This window comes from Arachis hypogaea, chromosome 14 (genome assembly GCF_003086295.3).
Source record: "Arachis hypogaea cultivar Tifrunner chromosome 14, arahy.Tifrunner.gnm2.J5K5, whole genome shotgun sequence".
Classification (NCBI taxonomy): Eukaryota; Viridiplantae; Streptophyta; class Magnoliopsida; order Fabales; family Fabaceae; genus Arachis; species Arachis hypogaea.
Window position 1 is genome coordinate 140,208,151 of NC_092049.1, and position 18,815 is coordinate 140,226,965.

Genomic DNA, 18,815 nt, shown 5'->3' on the forward strand with positions numbered 1-18,815 from the left:
AGAAAGAACAATGATATGTATGTGGTAGAGGTTGGTTGGGGAGGAGTGAAGGATAGTGTTGATAACACATCCGCGGATCTTTGTTTAGGCGATGAGGGTTCCAAATTTTTTGGAAAAAAAAAAATAGTAGTTTTATTATATGTAGGATTGATTGTTTAATTGGTTGATATTTTAGTTCTCTAACTTAATTATCTTAGAGTATCAGAATTTAAATTCATATTCAATTATAATAATATATAACATATATTGAATTAATAGATGAAATGGACCTAGATAATTTGGTTTTTTAAATTTCGACTAACTAAAAAACTCAATTAAATAAACATAAAATCATTGTTTTCAAACTCTCGAGTTAACTCGTAAACTCGTACGAGTTTACGAGTTTAGAAATGGAATCGAGTTGACTCGGGTATAGACTCTATCGTGAGTAAACTCGGCTAGACTCGATTAAATTCGGACAAACTCGTGAGTCTAAGACCGAGTTAGTGAGTTTGTGTTTTTCTTCATTTTTGCTCAAAAAACCGTCATTTTGAAACAAAAAAAAAACATTTTTTTTTATTAGGGATACGATAACACTCCCAAAGAATGAAAGAAAACTCACTCACAACTCTCTCATCTGCGTCGTTTCTCTCAAGTCTCACTTTCTCCATGTTCTGCCGCAGTCGCCGTTCCCCGTCGAGCTACTGTTGTTCGACTGCGTCTGTTACCCCTACTCTAATTTGCGCCATTGTCTTTGTGAATTTTACCTATGTTGCCTTCTGCTTTGTATTATTCACATCTCCACTATCCGCAACTCCATCATGCTATCACCGTTTACGAGTTCGACTGCTTCTCCTACAGTCATATCTCTGCTCTGGTTTGCAACGTCGTGAAATCCATGACTATTTGTCACCGTTGTTTTGTGTTGTTGTTGCTCCCTCACCACTGCTGCCTGCTGCACCCTTGTCTTCGATCTACTGTTGCTGGGACTTTGCCCCTTCTTTTTTTCTATATCCTCTATTTTTTGTATGCCTTTTGCCCTTTCTTTGAGCCTTTGCTTCTTGATTTAGTTTTTTTTTTTTTTTTTTTTTTAATTTTATTGCTTTTAATTTTAGCCTATTGCTTATCATTTATGTTAGATGGCCAGATGGTTCATCCATTCGTGGTTGATTAGTAATTAATTATTTTGATTAGAGTTAATTTGATTATTTGATATTGTTCAATGTTCAATTAAAGATTTAGTATTACAGATTTAGAATTTTTTATTTTGTGTGTTCTATGTTGTATTTGAATAAGAATAATTATAGAGGATTTGAATATGTATTTTAAAGTATTTGTTATAATGTATGCTATTATTTTAATTTATTATGTGCTTTAAGATTGATATTATTAATTTTGAAAGGTTAGAATTGAGTAAATATATATATATAAAACTTCATAACAGGTGAACTCGTACGAGTCTACGAGTTAACTCGCGAGTCGAGTCTAGGTCAGCTCAACGAGTTTACTTAGACTCGCGAATTGGACAACCTTGCATAAAACCACAAAACTCTTCCAAAATTTCATAAACTTTTTAAATTTTTAATTTTGTAAATTTTTTCTTAACTACTTAACTTAGTATTATTTTATTCTTTATGATTTTTTTGTTAGAATTTTTTTCTAAACAAAGACATTCAAATATTCAACAATTATTGTAATAAATATTTATCATTCTAACTATAATTTTTTTAAATATTTTATGATTTATATATTTCCAATTTTCTACTACTATAATGATGAAAAATTAAAGCTTTTTTTAAAAAAGAAGACTAATATTTTAAGAAGAAAAAATATAACTTTAATAATATCAACTCTAATTGATAGTTTTACAATTCTAATAATTTATGAAAAAAAGTGGGATACAACTTTTAAAATTTTAAAGAGTCAAATTTAATAAAAAGTTTATTTTAATTATTTGCAACAAGATTTTAAAAAATGACTTCAAATTTTGTAATAATACTCTAAATGAAGTTAGACAAACTTATTTTAAGTGGAGTCTATATCAAAATTATTTAGACAGTTATTCTTTATTTGGTATAAAATTTTGCTACTAGTTGATAATGATAGAGATAAAATAATTATGATGCGTACAGAGATAAATCTGAAAAGATAAAGTGACTATTTATTAATTGTAAAAAATTTAATAGATGTAATAAAATTAAAATTTATTTTAATTTTAAAAATAAAATTGAGTCAAATCAATTGTTAGAAATAACTTTAAAATTTTTTTAAATTAGAAAAGAAAACATGTTACTTCTTTTTTTTTACTTCAGTATAAGAAAAAATGTAAGATTCACCGATAATAATGATAATATATATTCACGTATTAACGAGAATATATGTGTAACTGAATTTATTTTTAATATTTATTTTATAAATAAAGGATGGAGTAAGATTCTCATTACGACTGGATATTTTATTTTTGTAGTTAACAATAATAAAGTGAAAATATATTTCTTTTTAGGAAATTTTGAAATAATTAATGAAGTCTTTTGTAGGAAAGATTGCATGAGACAATAGAGATATTTTATTCTCTAGTTTACTAGATAAGCACATCATTTTTGAGACCCTATAAATATGTGGATGCTGGAGGAGTTGTATATCCATCCATATCAACACCACACTACATACGTATCTTTTGCCTTTTCAAATATTTTGTAACATTATTTCAGTTTTCAGTTTCAGTTTCCGTCGAGAAAATGAGAAGAAAGCAATACTCCAACAACGCTATTGCTTTTACTGTGGTTTTGAATTTGATAGTGCTGCTCATCACTCAAATTGGAGGTTCGTATGGCTGCCTTCAACTAGAAAGAGAGGCTCTTCTCAATTTCAAAAGACGTTTGACCTTCTTTGAGCTACCACTCAAGGCGGGAGAGAATCGCCTTCTATCGTGGGAAGGCGATGGTGATTGCTGTGATTGGGAAGACATAGCCTGCGACAATGTCATTGGACATATTGTCATGCTTGATCTCAACGATCTCTGTTTCTTATTTTTTAAAACTGACCATGATTATTATTGCTTCCCAAGTGTGACATTTACTTTGGAAGATGTTAATCCGTATCTCTCACAACTTCAACATTTGATTTACTTAGATCTTTCTGGAGTTGTTTTTATTAATCGGACTCCAACAACATTCCTTGCTTCTATGCAAAGCCTACGCTATCTTTCTCTGCAAGGAGGAGTCTATGACGATTCTTCTTCGCCATTAGTGACCACTATTCCCAGTAGCAGCATTGGAAACCTCACCAACTTACGTACTCTTTATCTCGCAGGTCTCACTCTCACCAACACTACTGACAGTACTTGGCTCGCTCCACTTTCCTCATTACAATACCTTGGCTTGGGTGGTGTGGATCTTTCCCTGGATCTGTTTAAGGTACTTAACACGCTTCCTTCTCTCTTACACTTACACCTACCTGCATGTGGCCTTGGACAAGTGTCTTCATCACTTGTTTCTGATCCGATTTTTCCTCTCACAAATCTCACCCGTCTCCAACTCCTCAACCTTGCATGGAATGGTCTTAATCAAGACTCACCAGTTCTACATGCTTTTCGGAACATCACTTCCATCAAAGTCCTTCGCATCTCAGGCAACCTTCTAAGCTTTGTGCCGCCATGGTTAGCCCAACTTCAAAATCTTGTCAACCTGGATTTGTCTTTCAACAATGTTACGGTCCTTGATCCTTTGAGAAATCTGACCTCCATTAAAGACCTCCAGCTTTCTCATAATTAGAATTTAACTTGGTTGCCTCTATGGTTTGCTCATTTTGATAACCTTCAAGTACTATCCCTTCAAGACTGTGGTCTTTCTGGTGAACTTCCTTCTACTCTTCAGAACAGACTTCCATTAGGTCCCTCGACTTGAGTGAAAACAGTCTGAGTCCAACAATGCCATTGTGGTTGGGGAGGTTTGAAAACCTTGTTAGCTTAGAACTTTCGAGTAATCTGCTTTATGGTTCAGTTCCTTATGCTTTACGAAATTTGACTTCTCTCACACATCTTAGTCTTTCCAACAACACCTTGATCTCACTTCTATTGTGGTTAGGCGAGTTAAAGAGTCTTGTTTATCTAGTTCTTTCTGAGAATAATTTCACTTCAGTGGAAGACGATTTTCTTTCATCAACTTTGAGCAATCTATGTCATCTAGAAGTCTTTGATTTGTCCGAAAGCAATTGTCAAGGGTTTGCTTTCAAAAACAAAGGAACTCTATCTAGCTGTAATAGCTATGCCTTAGAGTACATGAGTTTGAGTGACAATGAATTTGTTGGTCTTTTTTCAAGTTGGTTGGGACAATTTAAAAATTTAAAGTACCTTGATTTGAGGTCAAATTCATTCTCCGGTCCCATTCCTTTTTTCTATTGGAAATTTGACAAAATTGAGTGTGTTAAATCTTGGAAGTAACATTTTAAATGGATCAATACCCCAAAGTCTTGCAAAACTTGTGAATCTACAAAACCTTGATCTTTCTTCTAATTATTTTAGTGGTGAAATTTCTCAAAACTTGGGTCAACTCAAGAGTCTGCAAGGGCCTGATCTTTCTTATAACTACTTGCAAGGCACACTCAATGATTTAATAAATTCATGGCCCCAGCTCATGAGCCTCATGAGCTTGGATCTCTCTTATAATCAAATAATTGGATCCATTCCAGAAAGTCTTCAAGACAAAATGCCAAAATTACACTCCTTGTTTCTTCATGATAACCTTATAAATGGTTCATTGCCGATTTCATTGGGCAAACTTGAATCCTTGTACAGTTTTGATGTTTCTAACAATAAGTTATCAAGCGAAATTCCAAGCACAATTTGGAATCTGTCATCATTGGAGTGGCTGCATTTGAATAATAACAAGTTTCAAGGAAAACTTCCTTCATCCTTGACAAACATGAAAGAATTGACACTGTTAGATCTTGGGTAGAATCAACTAACAGGTGTCATACCTTCTTGGAATGGCAGGATGAGGAGAAACTTTTTACATGGTGGCATCCCTTCAAGTTTCTGTAAAGTTGCTGCATTGCAAATCTTGGACCTTGCTGAAAATAATTTAGTAGGTCCAATTCCTCATTGCGTTGGCAATATTACAGGAATGATTTCAGCATATAATTCATTATCTTTGGGAGAATCAAGTGGGTGGGGCAATGAGGTTGTGAAGCAAGTCATCAAAGGCAGTGAACTTGATTACATTAGAAACTTGAAATATGTAGTCAACTTGGACTTGTCAAACAATTTTTTGTCTGGATCAATTCCTGCCGAAATATCTTCTCTTTCAAGATTGATTGGACTCAATTTGTCCTTCAATGATTTCTTTGGGGAGATTCCTAAGATGATTGGAGACATGAAGTCGTTGGAATCTATTGACTTGTCTCATAATCATCTTTCTTTCTGGTACTATTCCAAAGAGTATGATTGACTTAAATATTTTTTGAGTCACTTGAATTTATCATACAACAACCTTTCAGGACCAATTCCAGATGAAAATCAGTTTCAAGTCTTAAATGATCCACTCAGTTACACTGGTAACCAATATCTCTGTGGAGCTCCACTTCCAAAACATTGTCCTGGTGATGGTCCTCATCATGTTCATGATATAGAAGGCTATAAAAAAGAAGATAGGGAAAATGACAAGCTAGACAGAGTTGTTTTACTCAGTCATAGCTCTTGGCTTTGCAACCGGTTTCTGGGGAATTATTGGGGTCTTGTATTTCAAAAAGAACTGGAGGTATGTTTGCTTTGGATATGTGGACAAGGTAGCTGACAAGATCTATGTTGCAGTTATCTTGAAAGTAGTCATATTGAAGGAAATGATGAAGAGGAAGTAGTCATATTTTTAAGTCTGAAGATTGATTTTCACCATCCTCATTCCTCATCCATGTAGTAGATCTTAATGTTAAATAAGATTGGTGTGCTTCTAGATTATTAAAGCTATGTTTTTAGTGAGATTTGTTTAAAGAAATCATTTTTTTCTTTCTTTTGTTTTATATCAATTACCGCTCACATTTATGGTAAAATTGCAAGTAGGTTTTATATGTTTCTGGTGCTAAAAAATTTAAAGTTGATACGTATTACAATTGCATAATATTAAAGTGAGGTAACTCTGAAAACTAACAACAATCTACTATATATGATTGATAGCAAGTATGAGGAGGATTTTAAGTTTTTAACTTCATCTGGAAATAACAGAATATATATAAATATAACAAGAATCAAGAGAAAATGAATGACAATATTGCTTAGAGAGCTGTGTATAAATCCTTTATTCCTTAAAATTTGTTGAATATCAGTATGCAAAATTATGTGGTTTATTACAGCTACTACTACTACTAATAAATAAAAAGGTAAAATAATTGCATCTGATAATCTTAGTCGATCTGCTACTAAATCCAACTGTAATAATTTCATTTTAAATGGAAACTTGTGAGAAAATTTCAATCATACGTGTAAAATCAAGTTAATTAAATTGTAATTTAAAATAAAAATAAAAAAAGAAGCTAAAATGAAACTAGCATCACAAAGACAAAGAAAGGTGTCTGTAGTGGATACAAATGAACAACCAAAGAGAGCACTCAAAGTATAACCAGCAACCAAAATACCAAATCCAAATACAAAAACATGCCAACAAAAGATAGTATTTCTGGAAATGCCTTATTTGAATTGAGGTGAAACATTCTAATAAGAGGTAAAAACTAGAAAGCAGGCTTCAGAATATTCATGATGTGCCAATGTCACCCATCAAGGTACTTTCACTGCAACCTGTTCTTCAGTTTTGCTACTTTCAATGCAATTGCAACATAAATTCTATCTGCTACCTCATCCACATATCCAAAGCAAGCATACCTCCAATTCTTCTTGAGATACAAAACACCAATAATTCCCCAAAAGCCAGTTGCAAAGCCAACGGCTATGACAGAGTAAAATAATATTTTATCTGACTTGTCATTTTCTCCAACTTCATCTTCAGAGCCTCCACCATGAGGATCTTGATGAGAATCATCACCAGGGCAGATTGTTTTAAGTGGAACTCCACAGAGAAATGGATTGCCAGAGTAAACAAGTGGATCATCAAGAACCTGGAACTGGTTACCTCTTGGAATTGGACCTGAAAAGTTGTTGTTTGACAAGTTCAAGTGGCTAAGAAAAGTTAAACTGGACATGCTACTTGGAATAGCACCAAACAAGTGGTTATGAGAGAAATCAAGAGATTCCAGGGACCTCATATCTCCTATCATTGCAGGTATCTCTCCAGACAGATTATTATAAGACAAATTCAGTCCAAGTAATCCTGAAAGTGAAGATAGTTCTTTAGGAATTGGTCCCTCCAAGCTATTGTTTGACAAGTCCAAGTTGGTTAAAAAAACCAAATTTTTAGTGTAATCAAGCTCTCTTCCCTTGATGACTTGCTTGACATCCTCTTGATTCCATTGCTTGGTGCCATTGAACAGTGCCCCATTTGGAAGGATTTCGGTTTCTGAAACCATTCCTGTAATATTGCCAATGCAATGAGGTATTGGACCTCTTAAATCATTGTTAGCAAGGTCCAATATTTTCAATTTAGCAAATTGGCACAAGTTTGAAGGGACAGTACCATTGAACATGTTTCCCCGCAATCTAAGAATTTGAAGCGTGGGAAATGTGTCATTCTTCCACGAAGATATGGAACCCGATAATTGATTCTCACCAAGATCCAAGATCAGCAGTTTTTTGAAGTTTAAGGACAGTGAAAGTTCTCCATGAAGACTATTCTTGTTCAAATGCAACCACACCAATGATGACATATTCCAGATAGAGTTTGGAATGACACCTGATAAGTTGTTTGATGACAAATCAATTTCTTCTATAAGTCCATCTCTTTGACAATCTGGAATTCTACCAGATAATTTGTTGTTGGAAATATCAATAGCCACCAATGCTTTGAGTTTGCACAATGAAGTTGGAATTGAACCATTTATATGGTTATTATCAAGTGACAAGTACCTCAAACTAGGCATTATCTCACCAAGGTTTTCTGGAATCGATCCATCGATTTGGTTATTGGAGAGAGACAAGGTGCTAAGACTCTTCATTGCAGTCCATCCTTTTAAATAGCTAATTGGTCCTTCCAAAGAGTTAGAAGAAAGATTAAGGGTATACAGATTTTTGAGTTGTCCAAGACTATCTGGAATGTTCCCATACAAATGGTTACTAGCAAGGTTCATAAATTCTGCATTTTCAAGTTTTCCAAGACTCCAAGGAATGACACCAGTAAAGAAGTTGGATGAAAGATCTAGTGTGCCTAGGTTTTCAAGCTTCCCAATACTCCAAGGAATGACACCAGTAAAGAAGTTGGATGAAAGATCTAGTGTGCCTAGGTTTTCAAGCTTCCCAATACTCCAAGGAATAACACCATTAAATAAGTTAGAAGAAAGGTCCAAGCATGTGAGATTCACCAGTTCTCCAAGACTATGTAGAATGGGGCCAGAAAACGAATTTGAGCTGAGATCAAGGTAATTTAAATTTTTAAATTTCCCCAACCAGCTTGGTAACATACCACTGAAGTTGTTATAACTCAAATCTAACACCTCCAAATCATAGTTGTTGCAGCCAGATATATTTGAATTACTGGCAAATACCTCTCCTTGAAGCTTGTATCCAGGCAAATAAAATTCTTTTAAGTGACACATATTTCCCAAAATTGATGCTAGAGAACCCTCCTCTAAACTAGTGATATCATTGCTTTCAAGAGAGAGATGGATAAGACTCTTTAACTCACCTAACCAAATTGGAATTGAAGTGAGTTTGTTATCAGAGAGGTCAAGAACTGTGAGGGATGTCAAATTTCTTAGAGCATACGGAATTGATCCGTGAAGAAAATTGTGTGCAAGGCCTAACTTCACAAGGCTCTTACATTTACTTAACCATGAAGGTACAGAACAGAGATTGGTATTACTAAGATCAAAGACTCTAATGAAGGTCATGTTTTGAAGATTAGGAAAAAACCTATCAGAACATGAATTGGTATTACTATGGTCGGAGTCTCTAATGGTCGCGTTTTGAATATCAGGAAGAAACCGACCAGAAAATCTGTTGTTAGCAAGGAACATACCAACAAGATTATTAAATTTATCCAACCAATGTGGCAGTGAAGTCAAGTTGTTTTCTGAAATGTCAAGAACTTCAATGGAAGTCATGTTTCTGAAAGCATCTAGGATTGGATCTTGGATATCATTGGATGCAATATTAAGGACTTGAACATGTGTTAGATTCGTGAGATTAATTGGAAGAAGAGGAATTGGCATGTTTCCAAGCCCACAATCAAATAGGTGTATCTGAGTCAAAGAAGGAAGCATGTTAAGTACCTGAAACAAATTGTGTGCCATGGAAAGATTAACACGAAAGAATCCAAGGTATTGTAATGATGAAAGTTGAGCAAGCCAACTAAGATCATCAGAATAAGCCCCATAGATGTTATTGATGTGAAGAACACGCAAATTGGTGAGGTTTCCAATACTGCTGGGAATCATGTCTTCAAACTCAGTGCAGAGAGAAAGATATCTAAGTTGTTGCATAGAACCAAGGAGCTTTACCGGACTCGAATAAAGTAAAACTGCACTCAAATCCAAATGGCTCAAGTGTTTTAAGTGCAACAGAGATGGATTCAAGTGTTCAGCATACAAATCAGGTGAAGAGTCAATATAGTTTGGTTCTATATAAGCAGTGTCTTCCCATGAAAGGCATGACACACAACCGCTGTTGAGTTCAATCTTGACAACATGTCCAGTAACATTGTTGCAAGCTATGCCTTCCCACTGGCAGCATTCATGGCCTTCCCATGATGGAAGTATAGGTGGTGAGGATGGATCAAAATCGAAGAAACTTAGAAGGCTATTTTTGAAGGTGAGAAGAGCCTGGCTCTCTTGCTCATTGCTCCCAAATGAAGTTGAGTTTCTGCACAAACATAAGTCAGCAGTTACTGTGAATAGGAGAAGCACTACATATCCAAAGGTATTCAACGATATTCTCATTTTTTAAAGAGGGAGGGCTAAGAGTACACACCAAATATAGGGAATGGAGTTTGCATTTATATCTAGAAGTTTAAAACTAAGTAAAAACTCACATGCAGACATCTTTATACGAAGCCTAAAACTATTGTGGCATTTGCAGGGCTTTTTCTATTTAAATAAAAAAAGGGCCGGCATTGCCGTTCTTCCTCTTAATAGTAATTTGTTAGGTGCCGTTCAACTTGCAAGACTTTGAATCCAATAATCAAATCCCTTTATTCATTTCTGTTTTCTGTTTGCTTGAGTAGTTAGCTTTCAAGATAAGTAGACTTGGTCTATTTGATTTTACCAATCAACTAAGAAAAGAAATAGTATGCTTCCAATGATCGAAGTTGTCTTACTAGACTTTGAATCCTTAATGACCTCTATTCATCTTTGTTTTCTATTTGCTTGAGTAGTTAGCTTTCAAAATCGGTAAACTTATACGAAACTTGATTTTACTAATCTTATTTCTTTATGAATTGTTCATATTTTAAAAATATTTTATTATATTATTAGATAATATTGTTTATTAGTTGAGACATATTTTACTATGAATAATACAATAATCAGAAGCAAACGTATTGTAAAGATGAAAGTTGAGCAACCCGACTAAGATGATCAGAATAAGCCCCATAGATGTTACTGATCTGAAGAACATGCAAATTCGTGGGGTTTCCAATACTGCTGGGAATCATGCCTTTAAAATCAGTCCACAGAGAAAGATATCTAATAAGTTGTTATTGCACAGAACCAAAGAACTTTGTTGGACTCGAACCAAATGAAACTCCACTCAAATCCAAATTAAATGGCTCTACTGTTTCAAATGTAACAGACATGGATTCAATACTGTGAAGGCTTTTTTTGAAGTTTAGAAGAACCTGGCTCTCTGGATCAATGGAGCCCAAACACAGGTCAACAATTATAGATAGTGAATAGGAGAAGGACCAATGGACCATAATTACAACTACAAGTCTACAACACTTCAGACTTTAGAATACCATATTTTTTTTTTGTCACGATTTAAATTAGTAACCTAAAATTGTCTATAGTCATGATTTTTATCTGTAATAATAAAAAAAGGTTGCGATCACAATTTATTTTAAAAACATTATTATAAATGTCTATAGTGAAGGGTGATACTTTTTTTAATAAAATTATTTTAGGTTTTAAGTTACATAAAATTTTTAGTAATTTTGACTAATATAAATATTAAATTATATTTAATAAATAAATTTTATTAATTTATATATATAAACTGTGTTAACTTATGTGTATAAACTTTAATAAATATAAGTATACATTACGTGTTTTATAACTTTTATATGTACAAATCTTTATAAATCTGGTTGTAAACTTTTGTTAGTAAAATACTATTTTAAAATAATAATATTTATTAATCATATAGTATTATTGTTTAAGCTATGTTTTTTTTTTGTCATAATTAAAAAATATGACCTAAAAATATTTATAATTGCTATTCTTTAAAAAATTGTGACTTAAACAGAGTTTATAATTAAATAACAATATAAAAGAATTTATAATCACGATTTTAAAATATAACCTAAAAAATTTATAAAGGAGGGCTAAGAGTACACACCGATAAGGGAATGAAGTTTGCATTTTTTTTTAGACAAAAAAATATTATTATTAAAAAAAAAGAGTTGCTTTAAATAAATAAATATAAGATAATATTATTATCAATTTATAAAATCAGTTTCAATATATTTTAAGAGAAGCTTTTAATTAATACTAGCAAAGAAGCAATTTTATGCAAAATTTGAATTAGGCCTGGATTATAGGGCATGCTATGTCGTTGATGCAATTTAAATTTTTCAAAAGTGATGTAAGAAGGGTAACTGTTAGTTGACATTAGGTTAGTTTATAAATAGAATTTTTGGTACACATTGTAATCAGTTCATTTCTTCTTGAAAAATACTTGAAAACTCAAAAACACTCTCAACCTCCCTAGCATCACAGAGTAAAACTGAAAATTTTAAGTAATTTTTCTGAAGTCTGAACTCAAACTTGTACTTTATTTTCTATTTTTAATCAAAGTTCTTTATTTTTATTTGTTCGTCTTCATCTTCTTCTTCCATTTTTAATTTCTACATTTTACTTTGCCTCCGGCACTTTGCATGTTTTCTTTTTTTTTTTTTAATTTTACTTTCGAAACTACAATTGAGACCTTGAGACACCCATAAAAGGAGTCGTTTCCGCTCTTTGAATTAAGATTGTGAAACAAAATTCAAAAATTATTAATTTATTTGTTGTTAATAATGGAACCAAAAATCGAGTAAAACAAATTGGCACGCATGGTGGGATATTATCAATAGATTATAGTTTATAAAAAAAATCAGGAGTTTTGAATTTGTATGTGGTTACGCAGTGGTAAGATTGTGTTTTCAGAGACTAAGAAATCAGCATCAGTTGACATGTCAAATACATCTACAGCTTCTTCTTCTACTTCCAATGATGAGACTAGAGAAAATGAGTATGGAAATTCTCCTGTGATTTCAAACGCATAGCCTATCTTACCGTCAACGAGGCATAATGGCATTGGTCATGCCCATCCAAGGTTAAATGCAACTTACATAAATACTGTGGAGTGTAGGGGTGGCAACGGGGCGAGTTTTTGTTCTACCGGACACCGCCCCATCCTACAATAACCTGCATAGAACTTGCCCCGCTTCTACCCATGGGTAGTAAAAAGTTGAACCCTAACCCATTTCCGCGGGTACCTGCCCTGCCCCTACCCGCCCCTATAATTTTAAAATTCAATAAATAAAATTAAATTTCAAAATTTATATAACCATCATCACATACATAATATAAATTAAAATAAAAATTTAAATATGATATATTATTAATTATTTTACATATATTACACATTATATATTAAAATTATTTATATTATATATATACCGGAGAGGGTATCATCTAAACCCGCCCCGCCCCGCCCCGCTCAAGAACCCGACCAGACAAAAACCCGTCCCGCACCCTCCCTGAGCTAGTAGGGGTGAGGTGGGTACTTGCGGGTTTGGGTGGTGTTGCCATCCCTAGTGGGGTAGCCGCCTTATGGCTTGCCACTGGATATATCCCCCTATGGTGACACAAGGATTGCATGTACCTCTTTACTCAACTTTTCAAAAATTTCTTTACCAGAATCTATATAGCATGTCAAATGTATTTATTTCTGGAGTGGCAGGTTCACATATATCACAACAAAATTTTTCACATGCTGTTAATACAGGAAATAACAACACATATAATTCTACTACACCTATTACTACTAGGTAGAAAATTCTAGGCTTGTGTTTCTTAACATGTCAAGAGCAATGCCTGTTAATCAACTAAATCAAACTGTCGGATTTTTAGAAAATATTAGGCAACGGATGGGTGAAAGCTACCATGATCTAGTAAACATGTTAACTCATCAAATGGTGACTGTTTTGAGTCTTTTCTTAGAAAGCACAAATACTAGCATTGAACAGTTAAATAGGCAAGTTAATAGAATTACTACTGTAGTAAATTTAGAAGAAAATGACAACTATGGTTTAGGATCCGATAATGTCAACCAAAATGATGGAGCAATTCCTAATTATGATGTTTATATATCTAGACATGGTCAAAATACTGATAATATGTTAAAAAGACTTAGGCAAAATAATATCAAGAGGTAAGATGTCAATCAAATGATTGAACAAATTCTGAAAAGATTGGGATTTAATGTTGAATTTTCAAATCAACCTCAGTTTATGTCTCATTTTCCTGAATTTATCCAACAAATTGAATTGTCTAAAGGATGGAAGTTTTCTAAGTCATTAACTACATTATCTAGGGAAGATGAAGCGTCAGTAGAGAACATTGCTCGCTACACTGTCGAAATCAACAAAGTGGCATCAAATGAGTATTTAAAGATGAAATTCTTTCCCTCCTCATTGACAAGAAATGCCTTTACATAGTTTTTTAACCTAAAGCCAAATTCAATTCACTCTTGGATTAGAAAAAGACTTTCATAAACAATTTTTTTGTAGTGAATTAAGAATTAATTTAAGTGATTTATTCTCCATCAAACGCAATGTTAAAAAATCAATTGATAAATATTTGGCTAGATTCGAAAACATGAGAAATAGATGCTTTATTCTAGTTCTAGACTCTGAAGTTGTTAAAATGGCTATAAATTGATTAGAATTTGGAATTTGAAAGAAGCTTGTAAATTAATACTATCATGACATGACTCAACTTACTAAAAATGTTAGACAAATTAAACAGTTGAAAGCTGAGAAAGAAGCAAAGTATAAAGAGATGATAAAAGAAAGATTGAATATTCATCAAACATCTCATTAAATAAGTCATATAGAGGTTGATCGAAAAAAAATTTCTGAAGTACAAGATAAATGACTTTTATGCAAATAAGGAGTAATTTTGATTAACAAAAAATGATCTCATCTTCTTTGTTTTTTATTGGCTTTCATTTTTTCTTCATTCTTATCTTTATTTTTTTTTCTCTCTTCTTTTTCTGTTTTTCTATCTCTTTTCTCTTTTTTATTCATCCTAATCTTCTTTGTCTTCTCTTTTTCATTTTTCTGATCTTTTAAATTCCTATTTCTTTTTTATCTTTTGGTTCTAACTATTTTATTTACCTTGTTATGGTTTTATTTTTCAAAAAAAAAAGCATCAAATTTAAAATTATAGACAAAAATAATCTCTCATTAACATTTGGGTGTGTAATTCATAAGTACAAAAACCTAATTGACTTAAAAATTCTGTTAAGTCTATTAGCGCTTGGAATCAAAACTATTAAAATGTTAGTGTGGAGATTTTATACTATTAAAAATTTTATCAAATCTAATTGGCACCTAGAGCTTAACATATGAAAGAAATGACTTCACGAAGTTAAGATTCTGCTACTTCTGAAATTAGAAAAATTGTGTCAATTAACAATGTCAATTAGAATAATGAAAGTGTATGTGTCAAAAACTCTCAACTAAAATGTCAAAGGTTAAAACAAAGGTCAATTGACACACATTTAATGTGCCAAAATTAGAACAAATATCATTTGACACACTTAAAAGCTTCATACAAAAGAATAAACTCCATTGACAGTTTAACTATTAATGTAAAAATTTTATAGGCTTAGAAATTTTGTTAAGTTTATTACTAGTAGGCATTCAATTTGTCAAGCAGATGTGTTCAAAGTGTCAATTGACTCTCAATGTCAAAGATAAGATAAATATCAACAAACAACTAAATTTTTTTACTTTTCAATCATTGCATATCTTCAAGTGAAAAATCTTAGGAGCATCTTGTTAGACAAAAAAAAATATTATTACTTAAAAAAAAGAATTATTTTAAATAAATAAATATAAGATAATATTATTATTAATTTATGAAGTCAGTTTTAATATAGTTTAAGAGAAGCTTCTAATTAACACTAGCAAAGGAGTAGTTTTATGCAAAATTTGAATTATGCCTGGATTATAGGGTATGCTATGTGCGAAAGCTGTTATTAACATAGAAGCGTCAAAATAGAGTGCGGGATCAGTTACGGATGCAATTCAAATTTTTTAAAAGTGATGTAGGAAGGGTAACTGTCAGTTGACATTAGGTTAGTCTATAAATAGAGTTTTAGGTACACATTGTAATCAGTTAAGTTCTTTTTGGAAAACACTTGGAAATTCAAAAACGTTCTCAGCCTCCCTGGCATCATAGAATAAAACAAAAAATCTTAAGTAATTTTTCTGAAGTCTGAACTCAAACTTATATTTTATTTTCTATTCTAATTAAAGTTCTTTATTTTTATTTGTTCGTCTTCATCTTTTTCTTCCTTTCTCTTTTAATTTCTGCATTTTACTTGACCTCTGACATCTTGCATGATTTTTTTATTTTTAATTTTACTTTTAAAATTATAATTAAGATTTTGAGACACCCTCAAAAAAAAATATTTTCTCTTCTTAAATTAAGATTGTGAAATAAAATTAAAAAATTATTAATTTATTCGTGGTTAACAATGCAACCAAGAATCGAGTAACACATTTATATATGCAAGACTAAAAGATTGTGGCATTGCAGGGCTCTTTCTTTAAATAAAAAATTTCGTATTTTCGATTTAAATTATAATAATAAGAATTATATTTTTATGTATTATATTTAAATTTCATAAGTACTATCAGTGAAATTGCATCGTTTAAACTCCTTGCAAAATTTAAGTATAATATATATTAATGTAATTACTTCTATTATGTATTATCACTTGAATTAAGAAATATATTATTTATTTAAATAAAAGAAAAGCCAACATTATTATTTATGACTTATACGATGCGCGAAGAGCTAAATTAATTATATTATATAGTATAAATTTAAAATAATATATATATGGGATAAGGTTTTAAAAATTGAATCGATTATCGAACTGCTTTGACTATTAATTAACTACTTTACTGATTCAACCGAAATAATCGTTTTATAATAAATAATAAATAAAATATAAATAAAAATACTAAAACATAATTATAATTGTATACCAAAAAGAAGAATCGTTAATGCTGACAAAAACTATACAGCTTTATGATGTTTTGGTACTTGAATTCTGTCAATACTTTGACCTCATTTTTAAATGTCTTTCAATTGAACTTATTCTCTACATCTAATTTCATGTGAAGTTTTTTTAACAGCAACAACCATACCTGAAGACAACTCAGCCTTGTAAAAAAATCCTTGCCCTCCAATGCCAATGAGATATTTGTCATCAAAATTATTGGCAGCTTTAATAATGGTTTCAAATGCCATTTTTTCATCATGACTCAATATAAAAAATTGTTTTTCTGGTTACATTTCTTTAAAACACCAATCACACAAAGTGTTAGTGCTAATACTTCAAAGATAAGAAGCAGAACCAATAACATGACCTTGTGACTTTTGCCGCTAGCATTGTTTGGGCATGGCACCAAGCCAGTGACATTACCACACAAGCCTTTCTTATTTTTTAATGATTTAATTAAAGCATGAAGAAAGGCTCTGTTATTTGAAAGAGGCCCATCTAACTGGTTGTATGATATGTTGACAAAAGTTAAGCTTGATCTACCATTAAAATTAGATGGAATTGTGCTAGAAAAATTATTGCTAGAGAAATTCAACCACTGTAATTGCTTCAATTCTCCAAGCACTCTTGGTATTATTCCATTCAACAAATTTCCACTAATATCAAGAGAATAGAGAGCTCCGAATGAATTGAAGTAAGAGGGATGCTTCCTTCTAGTTTGTTGTTGCTCAAGTTCAATTTCAATAAGTTATGTAACTGAACAACTTCAGCAAGGTTCATGTCACGTTCTAAAATGGGCCATGACCGGCGTTTAGGAAAATAATTTCATAGCAAGTCTAACATACTCAAATATAAGTTGAATAAGAAAGTTACAAATATTATACAAATTCTAAAATAAATAGTTATACATTTTTAACAAAAAATAAAATAATTACGAATGGTTGGATCCTGCCTGTGACATATGGAGCATATACATTTAGGAACTCGATAAAGAATAGGTACTCATTGCAAATCGTTACTCTTGAATAGAAAATCTCACATAATCAAGTATTTGTTCCTGAAAAATATTTTTAGAAAATGGAGTGAGTTTTGCAACTCAGTGACTAGACAATACATCTATAATCGACATGAGACCATATAAACATTATTATCAAATTAATGTTAATTAAAAAATAATAGTTGATAATAATAAGTGAATCAATAAGGGAGCTCTCATACAAAAATCAAATCAAAAGTCTACACATGGGCGGCTCCACCTCTATGGGTAGTCCTTTCCTCTTGTGTGTCCTAACAGAATAATAGATTTAACGTGTAGCCTACATGTTAGACTAGAAACACCCCTACTACTAGAGTTTGAGTTATATGCATCTAAGTTAACGGCGGTAGCTGGAGTCTGAGTTAGATGCATCTAAGTTAATGTCATAACTGCCGTTAACTATGGTTTTCTAATACGAGCCTTCCAAACCAATTCAAAATATATAGTTTCAAATACAATAAATCTTTAATCTTTCAAATATATAAGGTATCGAATCAAATCAAATCAGATAATACTTTCTCATCAGAAATTTTTTCCGATCATATTTTTTTAATTATAAGAACATATTCCATAATTTTAAAGTATGTTAGTGCCAATAAATACTTCAATGCTTCAAAAAGTATATATTCGAATAAAATCAAATATTCTAAAATAATATAAAGCTTTATCAAACATATATATAGTCTCATGTAAAATTTCTAAGGTATGAACTTCATAAAAATAATTATTCAACTATAATAAATCAATTATCTTAATCAAATCAAAGTTCTTCAACAATAGTTTTATAAATATAATTAAAACTTAAGAATAGCATAAATAAAAAAGATAAACAATTATAAATATAAAGCCTACTCACAACGTGGTCCCAAGGGACCGAAGATACTAAATCCGGAGTGCCAAATTCAAGGTGAGGAGGATTGAAGTAGAATGGAACGAATGAGCACAAGATTTGGACCGGAGTAGCGATAAGATGGAGCTGGTGATAGTTCTGGGAATCTAAAACAGGGCATAACGAAAATTGAATTTAAAGGACAAGACAGATTAAATGGTGGCATAATAGAACATGAAAGCTAGAGAAGAATCAAGGAAAAAGGCTAGACCGGGTGACAGGAACGGTTCAGCTCTAGCAGCACTAACAACTTCGGCGGCAAGGACGATGGCTTGGTTTAGGTACATCCAAACGGCGACAAGAACAGCGGAGCA

General features: G+C 32.0%; 2 protein-coding genes across 3 annotated transcripts; one reads left to right on the top strand and one right to left on the bottom strand.

Annotated features, from left to right (window-relative positions):
* The first annotated feature begins 2,601 nt into the window (after window positions 1-2,601).
* On the top strand, window positions 2,602-6,024 carry LOC112744715 (receptor-like protein EIX1). Of its 2 annotated transcripts, none has more exons than XM_072215263.1 (2): window positions 2,602-3,395; window positions 5,476-6,024. In XM_072215263.1, the coding sequence occupies exons 1-2, from the start codon at window positions 2,718-2,720 to the stop codon at window positions 5,509-5,511; spliced, it is 714 nt and encodes a 237-aa protein (XP_072071364.1). In that variant the 5' UTR covers window positions 2,602-2,717; the 3' UTR covers window positions 5,512-6,024. The 2 variants fall into 2 exon arrangements, with proteins under 2 accessions (XP_072071364.1, XP_025650200.1); XM_025794415.2 differs by having other exon boundaries at window positions 2,607-3,395; window positions 4,973-6,024.
* A 732-nt stretch (window positions 6,025-6,756) lies between these two features.
* LOC112743405 (uncharacterized) lies at window positions 6,757-10,014 on the bottom strand. Its single transcript, XM_025792617.1, has one exon. It carries the CDS (start codon window positions 10,012-10,014, stop codon window positions 6,757-6,759), a length of 3,258 nt encoding a protein of 1,085 aa, XP_025648402.1.
* Window positions 10,015-18,815: the final 8,801 nt, after the last annotated feature.